Raw genomic sequence first — 20,323 nt, forward strand, 5'->3', positions numbered from 1 at the left:
AGTTCACACAAACACTCCATCCATGCTTTTGTTCCGGCCCTCTGGTCCAGTTTAAGAACCCATTGTGGCCCTAGAGTCAAAAAGTTTGCCCACCCCTGGGCTAGATGGATATATATATTAACATCTCAATGTTATAAAAGAAAACTGAGCCTTAGAAAGATGCCCAGGGTTACAGAGCTAATAAATAATGGTAATAAGTTTCCATCCTGGAGCCTGAGCATGACACCATTATGCTTTTACTAAGAGTGAGTTAGGTATTTCTATAGCATAGTTTTCCTTTCATTGATTCAAAACACCTTCTCTTTTAAACTGAGGTTTTATGCCTGGGTGTTGGAGCACAAAGCGAGTTCATTAGTTCCTTGCAAAACGAACTGTGAGCAATTGGAAGGACTTTTTCAATGGTTGTACACATAAAAGCATTAACAAATCAACCCAAGTAATTTACATAAAGGCAGAGGTGATTAATGGAGCCAGTGAGGGAAAGTTAAAATAGAAATCAGAAGACCTGTTTATAGCTACCTGTTATGCCATCTCTCTTCCTAGGATCATGTCGGCAATCAATAGAGAACTAAATGTAAAAGTGCTTTGTGAAAAACACTATACAAACTATAATTAAGTTCAGATTTTCCTAAAATTTAACCACTCTGTTGGCAAGAAACCAATGGAAAATGTAATGCCACTGAAGTAATCTATTGCCTTTTTCTAACAAGTCCTCCTTTAATTTGGTTCTTCTTCAATGTGCCCCTGCCCCATGCCTAAAATAATATCCCAGAGCCCATCAACTAATCAAGAAATGAAGACAGCAGGAGAAAACGATTCAGTTCCAAACTGTGTCTCTGATATACACTGAGAAGTCTTGCCTCCCAGACCAAAAATAAAACCCAGACCATATGCAAAGGCCACAATGGGTTTGACGTCCTGAGTTTATAAAAGCATGATTTTATAAAGTTGTAGATTAAGGAAACATACCCAATACCTTACATATGCCATTAATACAGACATTTCTGCTGTTGCCGCCTTCAAAGCACGGGGTACCATCAATGACAGCATCCAGCATTTTCTCGGAAAACTGGCCGTCTATGGGTCGGCAGAAGAGCTCACAAGGACGTGCTGAAGTGAAAAAGAGACAAGTCAGCTTTTCAGCTCAGCACCCTCCCCAAGGACTCTTTTGTACATACAGGTATGACCCCAAGGGGCGTTATCTGGAGATTCCCACCTTTTACCTTTCTATGGCACATGCTGAAAAGTAGGGTTTTGTTTTTCCTTTTCTTCAGTTAGAGTTTCACAGAAAATTGAATTGGGAAGATTGCTTTAAAACACCATGTTCTTTGTTATAAATAATGAGACCTTTCAATCCAACATTAGACTGTGCTTGTAGAAAGAAGGCACCATGCATAAGGGTTAACCTAGAAATTACGTCATTGTCTACCACTGATGCAGGACCTTAGGCAAGCATAACACCTGCCCACTGTCCTCAGCAAGGTCAGCGGACCTCCAAGGGCGGGGGGTTCCCTCTGATAGGGCCAGCCCACCACTATCACCCCCACTACTGTCATAACCCACCCCTAGCAAGTCTCCCTTATTCCCCTCAAGCCCGACAAGCCCTCAGACACAGATTTACAACCACACAGAAACAAGGCATCTGCTTTTTTTTGCTGAAGCTGAAGCCAACCCTTAGAACACTGGAAAGGTCTCCTTCCCCTGTGATAATCATGACATCTCCATGAAGAGGGGCCCTGAGGTCAGGACTTCTCCCCATCTTGCTTCTGCACTACAGAACCATGGCAGCCTTCAGGGTGGGAAGGTGGGGCAGGCGGAGCGAAGCACACTGGGCAGTGGTCAATGGAGTCTTCGTGCTAACCAACAAATAACCTTCCTGGCAAAAGAGCAGCACACGAAGCCATTGCTGTGGCTCCCAGAGCTTGCACAATGACGACGAAGGCCAAAAAGGATCCTCTACGTGAAAGCAGCCACTGTGAAGGGAAGGTTCAGGGCTGTGTAATAGTGTACAAGGCTTGCCTGGCCCGGTGTGGCTCAGTGGTTGAGCATCGACCCATGAACCAGGAGATCACAGTTTGATTCCCGGTCAGGGCACATGCCCGAGTTGCAGGCTTGATCCCCAGTAGGGGGCGTGTGGGAGGCATCTCATCATTGATGGTTCTCTCTCTCTCCTTCTCCCTTCTTCTCTGAAATCCATAAAAATACATTTAAAAAAAACCAAAAAGGATTTATAAGGCTGAACCAGAAGTCCTGTTTATCTGTCCTCTTCTCTGGCCTTTTTTTTCCTGGTGCTCTGGGCATATCATGATGTTGCCCCAGGACACAGGACTCTGCAGAAGGAGGCAGGGGTGGCAATGGAGCGTCTTAGTGGTCATCATGAGTGTCAGAGAGTCTCTGTCCCAGATGTCAACCTCATGGATTCCACAACCTTCACAGCGTTGAGTATTTTCCCTGACTCAAAGGTACTCATCTGCCTGACACAGCCTTTAGTCGGGGCCATGTGACTGTTTTCCCTCCAGCTTTCAAATCCGTTTATAATGCAGCGAGGTGAGAACTCTGAAACTAATTTACCGGTGTACTCTCACCCTCACACATCTGATTCATCCTCTCACAGGAAGCGCAGGGGCTGAATGAACTCATTGCATCAGAGGTTGCATTTTCAATTTGCTGAAACAGGACGGCTCCACATTTTTGGAGGATGATCTTAAGAAGTGATCCTTAGAAGTGAGAGGTAAAGCTTCTTAATAAGGATTAAACATATATCTCAGTTCAAGGAAAAGCTTTGATGCATGTCATGTTTTATGAGTAGATTGCAATTTCACTTTCACCATTAAAAAAAAAAATCAGTTTCTAAAATCCCTGGGCAGGAGGGCTCCATGGGTATGAGCCCTGTGCAGTCGCCAGCATCTCATTTGGCCGGAGGCTTTGTGGTTGCTGTCCTGAAGCTCTCAGTAATTTCATAGTTGAACTTAGACTTTGTAAGTGAAGTCGGTGGCACAATGAAGCGCATGCACGAACAGAAGAGATCTGCCGTGTGCACGTCCGTGGGCCTCGCCAGACTTTAAGAAATACTAAACCTTAAGGGAAAGGCAGAATTTAAAATGTTGTGTTGTTAAAACTAGTTATATTCAACTCAAAAAAGAAGCTCAGTTTAGTGACTAGGCTCAGTTAAGCTGGAGGGGAAAAACAAAGCAAATGAAAACTCCTAATCAAAAATCCCAACTGAAAATCAACCAAGTAATTAGTTAGATTCTGTAATTTGGGGCAGATTTATATGGCATTCTTTTACTTTCTGATATATATATATTATTGTAGTCCCCAAATATATATATATATATATATATATATATATATATATATATATAAGCTAAACATAAGAAGGCATTAAAATTAATATCTTCTACAATAATCACAAACAGATATGAAAACAAGAATAGAACTAATTAAAAAAAAGAATGAAACCTATGTCATTGATGTGTTAGACTAAGCTACCTGTAGTAATGCTCACCATTTACTGTATATTTTTAAGTTCTGTCTCTTGGTTAAGGTGACTAAGAACTGTGATAATAAATCTGTATTGGGCCTTAAGTTGCTTGCTTTAGTGATTAATACAGGGTGGGGCAAAAATTGTTTGTATGGAAGATAATACAATAATGAATAAATAATAATACAAGAATACACTGTGTTTGGGGGTACTCACAGCTGTAAACCTACTTTTTCTCCCCCCTCCCATATTTAGGCTTCAGGATCAGGCCTGGTCTAACGGTTGGCTCTCTGGCACAGTCTGAATATGGCCAATTTACTTAAATTCTCCAAATCGATGAGCTTATCCATAAGAATTGGGTCAAAAACTTAAATTTCCACACGGGATTTTCTTTTGGGGATAAAACAGGGAAATGCATAGAAACCGCAGCGTGAAGTGCCTGGCACAGACTGAGTACCGATACAAGTTCAATGTAAGCTTCAGTTAGGAATGAGTTTTGCTGCCAGTAGTGCTTCCTTGCCTTAAAGGGACAGGAGTTCATTTTCCCCACAAAACAAGAAATCCAAGGGTAGGAGTGTTCAGCTACCCTCCTTATTTCCTCCTGCTCAGCTTCTGGGGTGGGGCGGGTTTCTTGGTTGCAATGTGACTGTGTAACCCTGGTAACAAGAGAGGAAGGGTGAATGGCAGGTGGGCAAGGGACCAAGGGCCAGCTGGGTGGGCACCAGTTAAAAACATTTACAGGAGCTTTTAAAAGATGAGCCTTCCAAGGAAACAGCCAAAGTGTCCTGCGAGAGAGGCCTGGATACAGAAGATGTGGTGCATATACACAATGGAATACTACTCAGTTGTAAGAAAGGATGACATACTGCCATTTGCAACAACATGGATGGACCTTGAGGATATTATGCTAAGCGAAATAAGTCAGAAAAAGCTAAGAACCGTATGATTTCACTCATATGTGGGATCCAAAACTCATGAACGCAAACAGCAGTGTGGTTGCTGCCAGAGGGAAGGGTGGGAGTGAAGGGGTCTTAATCTATGGTGATGGGGACACAGTACAATATACAGATTTTGTAACACAGAAACCCACACCTGGAACCTGTATGATCATATTAACCAGTGCCATGCCAATACATTTAATAAAAAATGGTACTTGTTAAAAGTTGGAAATCCAGTGATTTTGTTTATTTGTATTTCATCCTTTGAATGATCACATATGATCTCACTGAATGAATGGATTATAGTTTAACTAGAAAAAAACAGTAAAAGATGAGCCTTCATCTCTCTCTCTTTGGTCAGAACTGGTCCACAGGAAATATGGGCTAGTGGGTCATTTAGTTTTCCCTCTCCCAGTGTAGGGGAACGTGAGGGTGAAGAGGGTTGTGAATGGCGCTGGGTGTCTGCAAACATCCTTATTATTCCATCATTTCCCCTCTTGAAGCCAGACTCCTAATCTGTGAAATGATAGGCTTGGCTAGAAGATCTCCCAGGCTCCCTGCACATGATTTCTATCTAAACCCCAAGGATTCTGGCAATAAATTCTATGCCTGACCCGCCGGTGGCCCCAGATGCTAGGACTATCCTCCCAGCTCTTGGGGGAGCTGCCAGCATCAGCCCTCAATTGTCACCTGGGCTTGAAAGCACTTCCCTGCCCAGGACACTCACCTCTTCCTGGGGCAGACCATACCCGTCGACTGGTCATGCTGGGCACACAGACATGGCTCCCCTACCCCGAGTGTGGCAACTCAGAAGACCACGGCAGCTCCAGAGCTCCCCGTACAGCTGGGGGAGGCCTTTGTGGAGACTGCATTGCAGCCCAGCTCCCCCCTGCCCAGGCCCACCTCCTCCCCTTTCCTTCCACAGCTGCTGAACTTCCTGCACGCTAGTCTCCGTCTCAACCTGTTTCCTAGGGAACCCGATCTGCAACAATTCCTTAAAGATGTCCCTGAAGGATCCTATCCCACCAGGAGCAGGCTGTGATCTGACCTCATGTCAGACCCTCCACATTTGCTGGAAAGTTCATGGGCATTAAACATTAATTGGGCTTAAATATTTAGAAGCAACAATAGAAATAATGAGCTTACACGAAGAATTATTGGGTGTTCTGAGAAAATTTAAAAAGATCTAAAAAGAAAGAGAGATTCCAAGAAAGTGACAACATCAAGATCAGATTCTGGTTGTTTCCCGGTAGAAGATGCTGGATGTAAACACATTCTATTAATATAGGCTAATGAAGTCCCTGAGAATCTACATAAGTTAGTGTGTGTGTGTGTGGGGGGGGGGGGGGGGCTTCTTAGTCAAATAGACCTATGCTTCAATTCCAGCTTCATTATACAAAATCCTGTAACCCTGAATAAGTGGCTGCCCTCTTGGAGACTAAGCATCTTTATTGCTGAAGGTGGGGGGGTGGGTGAGTGAGAGAATGCACAGTCACGTGCTGATATAAGTAGGGCCTCTGGAGCTGCTGCAGATGCAGGCAGCTCTTCTCATTGGTGCCTGCATGGCTGTGAGCTAGTGGAGTTGCATAATTTTTTTGTCAGGAATGCTGGTAAAGAAAATGCCTATATTAGAAAGTATGCTGATCTAGATTCATAGTTTTCAAAGCTTTTAAGCAGAATTATTTTTTTTTATTCAAACAAGACTTTGCCAACAAGGTAGAGGAAATCAGGATTTTATTACACAAAGATTTTGTAAGTTCAAGTATATAACGGTTAAGAATAAATTAGTGTGGCCAAAACCGGTTTGGCTCAGTGGATGGAGCGTCGGCCTGCGGGCTGAAGGGTCCCAGGTTCGATTCCGGTCAAGGGCACGTACCTTGGTTGCAGGCATATCCCTGGTGGGGGATGTGCAGGAGGCAGCTGATCGATGTTTCTCTCTCATCGATGTTTCTAGCTCTCTATCTCTCTCCCTTCCTCTCTGTAAAAAATCAATAAAATATATTTAAAAAAAAAAAGAATAAATTAGTGTGATTTATAGAAACTATTACAATGAACAAAAATGCTGACATAGAGCTTTTGGATGGCGTTATAGATTTTTATGGGGTGCAGCATCTACTTTTTTCTGTGGGTTTTTGGTTCCCCACTATTGAAGAATCTTGACAAATAGTTGTAAATGATATCAGTTTAGAACAACTCAACCTGCAATTTTAGGGTATTTCTCAGTTAATTGGGTTGATAGGAGACGTTCCTTCTAAGGTCTACAGAAAACCAAATTAATTTGACTGTGTAAGTCAATGTATTGATGATTTCTGATATGTTAAAACCTGACATAATATTTTTAGTGTAAGTGCTGTTCTTTATCGCACTTTTTAAAAATAGTTAATGTTTTTTTGAAAAATGAAATGAGAATCAAGCAATTTCAGAAACCCTGAGATTCCATGAGACAGAGTTAGCAAACTACAAGATTTGATGACGTTTCTATGCTTATTCCAAATGCTTAAATTCTTCTTCAGTCATTGGCTACTTAGCAAATCTACCAAGACACTTAACACTGCCCACTGAGTGAGCAGAAAACTCTGTACATTCACTTCATTCTCTGGTGCCTTCTCAGGGAAGGCTGGAGGGTACAGAGTACTTGATGCACAGGGTAAGTGCTCCATACACAGTGGTTGATATGAATGACCTACTTGTCACTTTTAGGGGTGTCTGTCAACTAAGCAAATAACAACTCTGTTAAGATAAGAGTTTGATGGGGAAAGAAATCAGCGTGCTGGTCAAGGTAGTAGTTACTTCTATTAGCAGGTAAGCCACTATCTATATGTACTAGTATATAAAGCTCTTGCTGGCGCCAATTGCACATGTGTGTTTCCATCTGTCACATGTGTGTTTCAATCTGTCATTGTCGATCATGAATTATAGAGAAAGGGCAAATAACGATATTAAAATATTTCTTCTAATTAATTTCCTTTCAATGTGCATGAATCCGTGCACCGGGACACTAGTGCTCGAATAATAGCACAGGGGCCTGTAAGAAAACCGTGGAATGGAGGATGGAGGCTGAGAGCCCAGGTAGGCAGCGAGCTTAGCTTAATTCCACCATATGGTTTATTCAGCCTCATACTAATTTCAGATGCAAACCAACCACTCCAATGTGAGTGAAATTTATGACTATGTTTTTTTAAAACATTTTTAAAAATTGATTTCAGAGAGGAAGGGGGGGGGAGGGAGAGAAACATCAATGATGAGAGGGAATCATCAATCGGCTGCCTCCTGCACGCCTCCTACAGGGGATCGAGCCCAAACCCAGACATGTGCCCCTGACTGGAATAGAACCCAGGGCCCTTCAGTCTGCAGGCCGATGCTCTAGCAACTGAGCCAAACCAGCTAGAGCATGACTACTTTTATAATTCTCATTTTTTAGTACCTAGTCTATGCTATACAAAAAAGTATGCATGTGATAAATGCTTATAAAAAATGAAAACCCGGTTGAGCCAAATCTTTTTATTCCAAGTCTAACTACTCAAGCCATCAGAGTTCAGAACACACAAGCCCAACTCCGCATCTACAGGGAATCAGGGGAGGGGAAATCTCCAAACTAAGCACCTGCCAGAGTCCTGGGGCAGCTGTGCTACTTTAGTTCTGGAAGGCTGCACCCAGAGTGACAGGACCATGGGCCCAAGAAGTTTCAACGTTCTGCAGAATGCCCAGGGTGTAGGGAAGGCAGCGCCTTTCCTCATTGGTTTTGTTTGCTTGCTTTTTCGCAGTCCACATAAGTATATACATAAGTTACCTGATATTCAAATGCCTGGCTCAGGAAGCTAAGTTGTACCAAAAACAAAATGATTCGTTCTTCTGGAGCATGAATGATGCTAAACTATGGGGAGCAAGGAGCAGACGTTGCCCGTGACAACCAATAGCTCCAAAGTGGACAAAGCACTCTAGGGTCTTTCTTTCCAAGGAATTGACAATAGCGTTTTCATAACAGTTCAAAATACACTGACAATAGCATTTTCATAACAGTTCAAATACATGCTTTTCATTCATTGCCCCACATCTATGAGTCCTCTCGTGTAGTAGCACTACACTGGAATTTCAAAAACTTTCAATCATGAAAAATTAGTTTAGTTATTTTTTTCTTCCTGTCTCAAATCTCCTTCGCTCAGGGAAATCTTTCACGATTCATTCCTCACGGGAATGACGACAAATAGCCCAGATACTTTCTGATGTTAATCTACAGATAATGGTCAGTCATGTTCTTCACCTTCAGAAGAGAATGAGCGACTGGTCCTGAGTCAGTGCAGCGCTGCCATGGCTGCTGCCATTCATGCTCCAGCTCAGCCACATCCCCACCCCTCATGTGCATTCTCCAGATGCCTGCTTTTACTCTCCACCCTTCTTAGACTGTCTTGTATACACAATGTTCCTTCATGGCCCAGAGCTGGTGCTCATTCATTTCTGATGAAGTCATTCCTACATCTTTCCTTGTCCTGTTCTCTGCCCACATGGAATGCCTGACTATTTCGATGCCCCTCCTCTCCTTGCAGTAGAAGGCTACTCAGACTTAAGGATCATCACCGACTGCCTTGGAAGCCTTCTTTGAAATTACTGCAAACCCACAATGACCTTTTCTGAATTTCTGCCCAAAATTACAGTCTGTTTCACACGCTCATCAACAAGCACTTAATGAATTCCATGCGCCACTTATCACTTAATTGCACCTCAGCTGTTTTGAAGTGAGCCACCCAGTTTGACAAACTTGTCTTTTACCTCCTGCAGAGCTCAGCACAGAGCTTGGATGTATTCAACCTTTACTATTTACTGATCAACCTAACTGGACCCTGATTTTACCTGCTAAAATACAAAACATCTAAGGGTACATTTCTCTTTTTGTTGGACTTGGCGGGGTGGCACAGACCCCTGACACATGCTTTCTGATAATGGCTATGGACCTGGATCTGGAATATACTGCTACAGCTCCTTACCTGGATTAAAAACCGGAAACCAGTTGTAGAACGCATTCTTGTAGGGCACCGTGTCAAACTCGCTGCACTGCATCTGCCGAAATGTTGGTGCATCGGGGCGACAGGGGTGGACGTTGCACAGGCGATAGCGTTTCCTTTCTCCAGTGCAGTACTTTCCTCCAAACTTTGGCCTACAGATGAGACACAGAAGCTGTCCTGTTAGTGTCCTTAAAGGCCAGCATCTTCCTTTAAACTCCCCTGGCATGTGGCCATGCTCACACCTTCCCAAACCATGTCCCTCTCTACCCTTCACACTCAACTTTTAAATAAATTCTTCCAAGTTCATACATTTCTGTTTGTGTTGCTGTCCATGAACATTCAATCCCAAGCCTATTCTGAAATAGCTTGATCCCTTTCCACATTTACTCAGTTACCTGGTCATTAGCTGTATTTTTATATTTGTTTCCTCCTCTTTATTTCCATAAACACCAAACTTGTCCAAGCTTTATTTCCATTCCTGTCTCCCCGCTATCCATCTTTTTTTCTTTATCCTTATTCAACCTATTGTACACACTCTTATCTGGTTAATTTTTACAAATACCTGAATTATTTTAGTTTCTTGTTTAAAATCCTTTAATGGCCACCGAATCAAGTCCAGCCTCTTGAGCTTGGCCTTCAAGGCTCTCAAGATCTTGACTTAATTCACTTTACTTCCCATATTCCCCTTCATCTGCACACTGCTCCAGTAACACTAACGTATTTTATATATTTTTTGTGTGCTTCTGGATAGATTTCCCCTCTCTTTAAGTCTCTAAATGTCTATATACTGCCCGTACTTTAAGGACCAAATAAATGCCATCTCCATAATGAATTTTCCCCAGAATCCTACCAGAAGTAATCTCTTTCTCCTCTTACATGACACTTCATCATCCCACTGTATGTGCTTGCCAAAGAGAATTCTCTGACTAAGGGAGTTCATAGTCATTGACGCCCTGTAGGTGGTACAAAGATTTGTCTTTGATATTTGAGTTTAGGCTGGCTTTCTACTCATTATGGTAGAGTGACACTCTATGCCTTGGAATATCTCCAATTCATCTCCATCCAGCAAACATCACTGAGGGCATTTTATGAGCCAAGCCGCACTGGGCTCTCACTGGACAGTGACTAATTAAGGATACAGTCTCAAGGTCATTTGGTCGCTCACTGGCCTGAATCTGTGACCTAAATCCCAGCACAGAATCTGTGACTTGGTTCCACAGGTGTTGTTCTCAGTGAACTTAAGCAAACCGGCCACTGAGATCGTACACAGTCACTCACTGAGGAGACTCTGTGACAAACTGTGGCCTGATGTGGGAATTAGGACCATTTTCTCCCTGAAGCTATATTAGAGAATCACCCTTCAGTTCTTCAACAAGGATGTCCCTTTTTGATAACACAGGTCATTGACCATTATCCCCAAAAGGCTACAGATTGGTGGTAGCTGATATGCAGCATTGACAATGGGTCCCAGAGCAAATCACCTATATTTCCGGATCTCTACAATGGAAATCACTTTTCTGATCACACTGAAATAAATTATAAAATAAAGATTCTCTATAAAAATGGAAGTGTAAGAAATTCTTGGTTTTACATTTATGAATTCACAGAAACCTTATGTTTAAACAAAAACAATTTTTATCAAAGGGTAAGATTTAAAAACAATTTTGTCCAAATTCCTCAAATGTATACTTATATGTGTGGTAAATGATTAAATATCATAATAATGACTATATTAACTACAATTTACTGACAATTTTTATAGTAGGTATTGTATAAAACTCTTTATAGATATTAACTTATTAACCCTGAGAAATTTATTATATATGTGATATGTATATACACATGCTTATATGCACATATAATATACTTATTAATAAAAAGGAGATAGATGAATGTATTAAAAAGCTGTGATACATTTACACAATGGAACACTATACAGCTATTCAAAGAAGGATCTCTTACCCTTTGAGATAGCATGGATGGACCAGGAGGTTAGCATACTAAGCTCACAAGCCAGAGAGAAAAATAAAATATCACATGATCTTACTTACATGTGGAATCTAATGAACAAAATAAACTGACAAACAAAACAGGTCCAAAAACATGGCTACATGGAACAGACTGACAGATCTCGGGGGTGGGGGCAGAAAGAGGTTGACCAAAGAACATTTATGCATATATGCATAACCCATGGACACAGACAATAGGGTGGGGAAGGCCTGGGTTGGGGGCTGCATGGAGGGAGGCAAAGGGGTGGGAATGGGGGACATAAGTAATGCTGTCAACAATAAATAACTCACTAAACAAACAAACAAGTAAATAAAATATAAGATTTGGAATTAAGATATTGAGGGAACTATAATAATGCTTATCATTTGCCTTTTACAAACTATGACTCTTACTCTTCAATTTAGACTAATGTAAAAATAGGTAAAGAAGCTTAATACATTTTCTACTTACAGGAGGTATCATATGTACATTTAAAAAATTATACTTGGGAACTGGTATACCAGAAAATAATGAAATTGATAATGTAAGATATATTTGAACATCAATGGAATTTAAATTTAATTTATATATAATATCATCATACAAATTTAAAATATGAAAAAAGTAAGCAATTTGATTAAAACTTTGAAAGCCACTTGTGAAGTAACTTCTTTGGAATTCTTAACAAGCTAATATGGATCTCTAAGGTTTACAAAATCCTTATCTAAAACTTTAAAATAATAATCCCCAGAAATGTGCCAGCTATTTGCTTAGTTACCTAAGGGAAGAAAAACATTTTTGCAAAACTGTACATTCGTTATGACTGAAGGAAAGCTGCAATCTTATCAGCAAACTTTGGTCTCACTGATCTCCTGCTGATGGTGTGGTTTATCCAGGAGGCCTTAACTGCATAACCTCCTGGAGGCTTTCCCTTTAAAAGAAATGTGCTTATCTCTCCAAGTGATGGAATCGGCTTATTTATCCAAGTTCTAGCAAGAACCCGGTGCCAAGCCCAAATGGAACACGGCAGAACCACTATTTGTTCACCCTCTGGGAATCTTCAGCGTCCCCACTGATTTCCCTCAGCAGGCGTGGGTCACCGATGTTCCAGTGGCCAAGCGGGTCTCCCAGCTACGGGAGAGGGAGGTGCCTGGCCGCACTCACTCGGGGTTGTTGCAGAGCCTCTCCGCGCTCTGGGCCCCGGCCCCACAGGTCCTGGAGCAGTGGGACCAGGGCGACCAGCGGCCCCAGCCTCCGGGAATGCTCTCTGGTTTCTTCCCCACCGTGATGCACTTGCCGGCCATACACCACTGGAAAGAGAAGAGGAGGAGCTGTCAGGAAGGCTCCCACAGCAGGCTGGGTCAAGCACCCTAGACGTCCAACCCCAACTCTCCTCATTGGCTTCCTACAGCCCACGTCACATGGAGAACAGAGAAGAGCTCACAGAAGAATTTCCTCCAAGCGTCTTGGGCCTGAGGAGCAGAGAATTTCAGGAATCGAGGAAACTTCATGGCACCTAGCTGCAGCCAAAGCAGGAGTGTTACTCAAAGTGTGGTTGGCAGATCGCATGCCAGAATGTACATCAACACATCACTCCTTCACGGGGAATGTCCCCAGGAAAAGCGCGTCAGCTCAGTATGCCCTGTAACATAGCTGTTCAGTAACGTCATTGATTTACTTTCTGGCGCAAGCTCCTTATCTTGCTGTAGACAGCAACAAACTTTACAGACTGGTACTGTGATAACACTTCTTTACAGCCCCCCGGGGTACTTAATGTCAGATAACGTTATCCTCCTGGTAAAAGTCCACTGGTTGCCAAAAACCACTACTTGTTAAGAATTTTAAGTTCTTTCTAGTATCAACAAAAATGTCTCTTTTCCTGTAACTCTGCCCAGTGTTTTTAGTTCTGGTCTTTCGAGTGAGTCAGAAGAAAAAAAATCCACTCTCTCCCTCTTCAGGGAAATGCTTTAACAACTGTCAGTTTAGGAGGGTGAACCATATAAAAAGAAAAACAAAAAGAAAATACAACTTGTTAGAAACGGCCACACTACCCGGAAGATTTGGGCATGTTTTATCTGCTGCCCGCCCTGTCATTATTTCTGATCACTGTGTATTGACCAGGTTCTAAAACCTGTGATGAGTCAGGCCCTCCTCTAGCTGCATAAAGATTCCCACCAAATACCTAAGTTCTAGACCAGCCGTGGGCAAACTACGGCCCGCGGGCCGGATCTGGCCCGTTTGAAATGAATAAAACTAAAAAAAAAAAAAAGACCATACCCTTTTATGTAATGATGTTTACTTTGAATTTACATTAGTTCACACAAACACTCCATCCATGCTTTTGTTCCGGCCCTCCGGTCCAGTTTAAGAACCCACTGTGGCCCTCGAATCAAAAAGTTTGCCCACCCCTGGTCTCGACCCACAACCAACCCGATTGGCTTTGTGGAGCAGCAGGCATTACCCACTTCCAGGGAAGTCTAGAGAATATGTAACCTCTCTGAGTTCTTGGGTGTCTGGCTTTCTTGCTTAGCAGAGTGGACAGATCTTCAAGAAATGCAGTCAGGTCGGATGATGCGAAAGAAGACCACAGGTGGCCCAAGTCCACCATCCTTGGAAAGAAGCCACCACGGGCTTGTCCTTTCCGATCTCTAACATGAAGATGTGACCAGCCACGCACTCCACGGAAGTGCATCAGGGGAAGACGGGACGGATGTTCTGCGATTGGAAGTGTAGGATGGGGCTCAGCCCTCTCTCCGTCACCACTTGTTCCCATGAAGGCTCAAAGGCTCAGGGGCGGTGGACCCTTTCCTCCGGCTAGTCCAGCTCTGTGGTCTCCATTCACCCAGAGACAGCCCCCTGCAGGGCCTTCTCCCCAGAACTCAGCGCCCACCGCCCGCCAGCTGCCTGCCTCCGCCCACACGTCACCTTCCTCTCGCCACAGCGGGTCCCATCCGCAGCCGCGTCCAGCTTAGAGCGACAAAAGCCTTTCACCAAGCACCACAGCGTCTGGCAGACATTCTGGAAAACAAATGTGAGATCGCACCTTTTTATATTTCAACACCTGCACAGAAGCGTTTCTACAGTGACGGTAAAACACACACACTCGTCCCCAGTACACGCTGCCGTTCCCGGTGAGCAAGAGGGATGGCCTGGCTCAATGAGTGTTCCTTCTCCTTGTCGATGTGATAGGAAGGAGCCATTGGAGCACTCTCAGCTCAAATGTCATCTGGACTTCGTCATAATTCCTAAACAGTGGCGCGGAGACCATACTGGGCAATAAGAAAATGGGAGATAAAACACATTTCCTAAAAGTTGAGACTGTGATCTCTAGGTGTGTGGCACAATATCCATGTCCTTAGGTAGGGTAACTGGTGGCATTAGCCATCAAGGGCCAATCCAAAAACTGCGGGTAGAAGTTTACGAAGAGCTGGGCGGCTGTAACTTGAGCCTGCTTGCTGAAGGAAACGGAAGGTGTTCCACCCAGAAAGCCTCCGCTTACTTACTCCTGAAAGCAGCCAGCCTGTTTGGGCTGCCGGCCCCTGAGAAAGGAGGCCAAGCCGGGGACACTGCAGTCTCCCAGGAACAGTGGGGTGTAGAGATATTTAGGAGGCAGGATTAGTGGGACTTGGTAACCAGTTATAAGGGAGGGGTGAGGGGTTTTTGCATCAACTTTATCATCTCTGTTCAGGTTTGCTTGTTCTGTGTAAACACATTTCCTTCTTCCTCAGAGTCTTTCTCTAAGTCTCCTTCTGTCTTTATCTCGTTGGATTGGCATGTTTGCATCTGCCTCCTCTCCCAGAGCTGTGCAAGGCCAGAAGCTCTGATTACGGATTTGGAGTGCTCGCCTCCTCCATCTCACTCAGGACACAGCACAGCATCTGGCCCGGGCTCACTGCGAGTTGCTTCTCCTTGTCTACGTGTTCAGAATAATACGTAGACACACCAAAGGGCAGGAGTCAGAATAGTCAAGATCCAGCTTACAAAGAAGTGAAAGAAGTCAGGACTCTATCCTGTGGTTAGTAGGGACCTTAAAATCAGAGAAGAGACATGGCTAGATTTGTGTGTTGTTGTTGTTTTGAAATAACCTGAGCAATGCAGGGGAAAGATTAGGTAGGAGGTAATTACAACAGCGAGGAGAGATGATGAGAGGCCGAATCAAGACAGAAGTAGTGGGAATGAAAGAGAGGACAGAGCCACCAACTCTTTAGGAGGTATCATCAGATGTTGAAAACAAAGAATACATTGGGGATGAATCTTATTCTGATCTTGGGATCTGGTAAAACTCTTTAAACAGATGGGAAATCCAGAAAAGAGAGCAATGTTAGGGATTACATTGTTTGCTATGGAGTCTGTAGGTGTGAATAATTGTGATTCTTAAAAAATCATTATAGAATTTTCTTTACCACCACCCAGTTGCAAAGAATTGCTGGTACCACAGGATACCAAGGAGCTAGAGTCAAGGAATAGAAATGACCCCAACATCAATCCTTCTGCTTTATCAATCCTTCTGCTTTATAGACACGGTGCCTTAATGGAAAGTTTGCATTTCCGTGTCTGGACCTTGGGATTTCCAAATATCTCCCTGGCCCTTCTTTCAGCGTGCTGGAGCCCTCCAGCCCTGCACATGCCCACCAGCGCCACCAGGACACCCGCCACTTACTTCTACTTCCTGGCAGAAGGTAGCATTGGGGCCATACTGCAGCTGGCATTGGTGGTGAACGTCATAGATCACTCCAGGGGCAATGACCTTGGACTTCAAGCCTTTCTTTTGGGGCATATCATTAAGACAGAACCCCCAGCCTCGGCTGAAACGAAGTTAATAGAAATGAGAAGAGATACTTATGATTTCCTTTGTCTTCAGTCTTTCATTCAACAGAAGTTTCTGCCCCTCCAGTTCACTCTTTGTCCTCAAGACAAGCTTATTTCCACAAGACAGAGACCCCTCTAGGCCCATAGTAGGAGCTAAAAGGAAACCCAAACCACATCCCATTCCACTGGTTCAGCTGTGATGTAGGCAATGCCAGCAGCGGTAAAATGAGAGAATCATCACCTTATCCCCCATGGAGTTTGGGTGACCACTTCTGCCATATCCTGGTGGCTCCTGCCAGTCCGCACACCCAGCTCCTAAAGAGCCACCGTGAGACGGGAGCCATCGGGGGACAGGTGTTCCCCTGGCTGTGGCCGGAGGGCAGAGCCCACCTAGATCTCAGGGTCAGAAAGCGGAAGTGAAATCCACCCCTTCAGACGCTGTGGCCTGTGAGAGGAGCTGAGACTTTTCCAGGCCTCACGTAACACGCCACGTGACTTCCAGTGGAAGGGGACCCAAGTGGGGCTGCTCTGAGCCACGCTGTCACTTACTCCAGGAAGCGGGTGATGTACTCCTTGCTGCACTTGGACCACGTCAGCGGGATAGGGTTGTACTGGAGCTGGCGTGACATGATGTAGGGGTGCCTTCTGGCGGACTCACAGTCGTTTTCCTTCCCGTCATGCTGGATGCCGAAGCTGCAGGGAGGCACAAGCCCACAGATATCAAGGAGGCAGGCATGCAACGGGGAGAAGGTCAGAGTTCCCGCAAGGTGAATACCACCGAGCGCTACTTCTGTACAGAAGGCTTCTGCTTCCGAAGTGCGCCTTTCAAGTTGGAGGGAGTAGCTCATTTTCAACCGAAAAGCACAGGGAACATCTGATGCCGGGAGCCAGTCCATGCTTGCTGTTTCAAGGGACCTGGCATATATGGCATACTGTTCTTAATATGTTTGCTCACCTTCTTGGCACTATGTGTTTTAACCAAGGTCTCTGAGAAAGGGTGTTTCCCCAGGTAGGGATTTTTCCCTGAAGTTAGGGAGGGAATAAAACCTCTTAACTAAGCGCCAGGTGGGTAATTAATCACTTTAACTATGAACAATCATGCTTAAGCTACATAATCTTTACTCCCTGGAATGGAGATAAGAAACGCCCTAACCTTTGTAATAGAGATTGATAGGATTGAATCAACTGGTATAAATACAGATGTAATAAGACAGCAAGAGACAGAACTTAGAACACAGAACTTAGAACTCAGAACTTAGAATACAGAGCTTAGAACACAGAACTAAGAAGACAGAACCAGGAGGCACAGAACCTACAAAGAACGTTCTCTAGAGACAGAAGAACTTCGCTGGAGAGAACATGGCAAAAGATCCTGGACAGAAACTGGCCTCAGAACCTAGAGACAGAACCTAGGCACAGAACCTACACAGAACGTTCTCTAGAGACAGAAGAACTTCGCTGGAGAGAACATGGCAAAAGTTCCTGGACAGAAACTGGCCTCAGAACCTAGAGACAGAACCTAGCGAGAGAACATGGGAAAAGATCCTGGACTGAACCTGACTACAGAAATTGGCAAGAGGGAAGAACCTGGCTGGAGAACCTGGACAGAACCTGGCTGGAGAACCTAGCAAGAGAACATGGACACAGAACCTGGCTGGAGATCCTAACCAGAACTTCGCTGGAGATCCTGAACAGAACTTGGCTAGAGATCCTGGCTAGGCTGCTGATCAACTGAACGCTGTCTCCGTGTCATTCCTTCTTCGCCGACTCCATCCACACCTTTGGGGACCCCTGGACCCGCTGGGGTTGGACCCCGGCATCTGGAGCCCGAACAGGGACCCCTAGGTAAGCCCCACTCTCGGGATGGATAGGACTCCACCGTAGGAAGAGGGTGGATAGTCTTCGCCGACTCCGTCCTCACCTTTGGGAACCCCTGGAACAGGATTCCCCTAGGTAAGCCCCCCCGCATTGAGAACCCCCACACTCGGGACGGATAGGACTCCACCAGGGTACTGCAGACCCCCCTATAGAGGATAAGTAGGGTAAGAAGGTGGATAGTACAGAACTTAGATTGAGAAGATGTGCCATACTGAGTCCAAAGAAAGAAGACTCTGTATTGATCTTTAGATTAAGAAGATGTGCCATACTGAGTCTAATGAAATAAGACTCTGTATTGATCTTTTAACACATATGCTTGCTAGCAGAGGAATTAAGGTTACTCCCAGTCAGACAGAACGTTTTATACAAGAAGTATGTCCATGCTTTTCTGAGGAAGGAAAGGTAAATGTAAAGGCATGGGAGAAGGTAGGCCCAAGGAGCCTTATCCTTTACCCCACTGCAGCCTTTCCACCCTGGGAAAGTGCAGGATTGGCAAGCTCTCTCTGGGGTGATAGATCAGGACTCAGGTAATAGCGGAAAGCGCCAATCCTACTCTTAAAATGGATACAAGAGAGCATTTGGGGTTTTTCTTTTTAATGCCCGCTTTTAAAAAATAAAAAAGGGGGAATTTGCCGGGAGCTGGTCCATCCTTGCTGTTTCAAGGGACCTGGCATATATGGCATACTGTTCTTAATATGTTTGCTCACCTTCTTGGCACTATGTGTTTTAACCAAGGTCTCCTCTCTGAGAAAGGTTGTTTCCCCAGGTAGGGATTTTCCCCTGAAGTTAGGGAGGGAATAAAACCCCTTAACTAAGTGCCAGGCGGGTAATTAATCACTTTAACTACGAACAATCATGCTTAAGCTACATAATCTTTACTCCCTGGAATGAAGATAAGAAACGCCCTAACCTTTGTAATAGAGATTGATAGGATTGAATCAACTGGTATAAATACAGATGCAACAAGACAGCAAGACACAGAACTTAGAATACGGAACCAAGAGAGACAGAACTTAGAACACAGAACTTAGAACGCAGAACTTAGAATACAGAGCTTAGAACACAGAACTAAGAAGACAGAACCTACACAGAACCTATAGACAGAAGAACTTCGCTGGAGAGAACATGGCAAAAGATCCTGGACTGAACCTGACTACAGAAATTGGCAAGAGAACCTGACTAGAACCTGGTGACTGAACCTGGCTGGAGAACCTAGCGAGGGAACATGGCTACAGAACCTGGCTGGAGAACCTGGAGAACCTAGCAAGAGAACATGGACACAGAACCTAGCTGGAGATCCTAAGCAGAACCTCTCTGGAGATCCAGACCAGAACTTGGCTGGAGATCCTGGCTGGAGATCCTGGCTAGGCTGCTGATCAACTGAACACTGTCTCCGTGTTCTTCCTTCTTCACCGACTCTGTCCACACCTTTGAGGACCCCTGGACCTGCTGCGGCAGGACCCCGGCATCTGGCGCCCGAACAGGGACCCTTAGGTAAGCGCCCTGCACTCGGGACGGATAGGACTCCACCGTAGGAAGAGGGTGGATAGTCTTCGCCAACTCCGTCCACACCTTTGGGAACCCCTGGAACAGGATTCCCCTAGGTAAGCACCCCCCCATTGAGAACCCCCACATTCGGGACGGATAGGACTCCACCAGGGTACTTCAGACCCCCCTATAGAGGATAAGTAGGGTAAGAAGGTGGATAGTGCAGAACTTAGATTGAGAAGATGTGCCATACTGAGTCCAAAGAAAGAAGACTCTGTATTGATCTTTAGATTGAGAAGATGTGCCATACTGAGTCCAAAGAAAGAAGACTCTGTATTGATCTTTAGATTAAGAAGATGTGCCATACTGTCTAAAGAAATAAGACTCTGTATTGATCTTTTAACACATATGCTTGCTAGCAGAGGAATTAAGGTTACTCCCAGTCAGACAGAACGTTTTATACAAGAAGTATGTCCATGCTTTTCCGAGGAAGGAAAGGTAAATGTAAAGGCATGGGAGGAGGTAGGCCCAAGGAGCCTTATCCTTAACCCCACTGCAGCCTTTCCACCCTGGGAAAGTGCAGGATTGGCAAGCTCTCCCTCGGGTGATAGATCGGGATTCAGGTAATAGCGGAAAATGCCAATCCTAATCTTAAAATGGATACAAGAGAGCATTTGGGTTTTTTTTTCTTTTTAATGCCTCCTTTTAAAAAATAAAAAAGGGGGAATTTGCCGGGA

The 20,323-nt window shown here is 44.3% G+C and overlaps 1 protein-coding gene across 1 annotated transcript in view; it reads right to left on the minus strand.

Moving 5' to 3' along the window:
* The window catches only part of ADAMTS12 (ADAM metallopeptidase with thrombospondin type 1 motif 12), a 187,325-nt gene that overhangs the window by 51,093 nt on the left and 115,909 nt on the right, over positions 1-20,323 (minus strand). The window contains exons 8-13 of the mRNA XM_036310807.1: positions 16,770-16,913; positions 16,072-16,216; positions 14,337-14,429; positions 12,576-12,721; positions 9,405-9,574; positions 977-1,110 (exon numbers count right to left, since the gene is read on the minus strand). Coding sequence (XP_036166700.1) covers positions 977-1,110; positions 9,405-9,574; positions 12,576-12,721; positions 14,337-14,429; positions 16,072-16,216; positions 16,770-16,913 — 832 coding nt within the window. The remainder of the gene's footprint in view (positions 1-976; positions 1,111-9,404; positions 9,575-12,575; positions 12,722-14,336; positions 14,430-16,071; positions 16,217-16,769; positions 16,914-20,323) is intronic.

Source organism: Myotis myotis, unplaced genomic scaffold (genome assembly GCF_014108235.1).
Source record: "Myotis myotis isolate mMyoMyo1 unplaced genomic scaffold, mMyoMyo1.p scaffold_m19_p_5, whole genome shotgun sequence".
NCBI lineage: Eukaryota > Metazoa > Chordata > Mammalia > Chiroptera > Vespertilionidae > Myotis > Myotis myotis.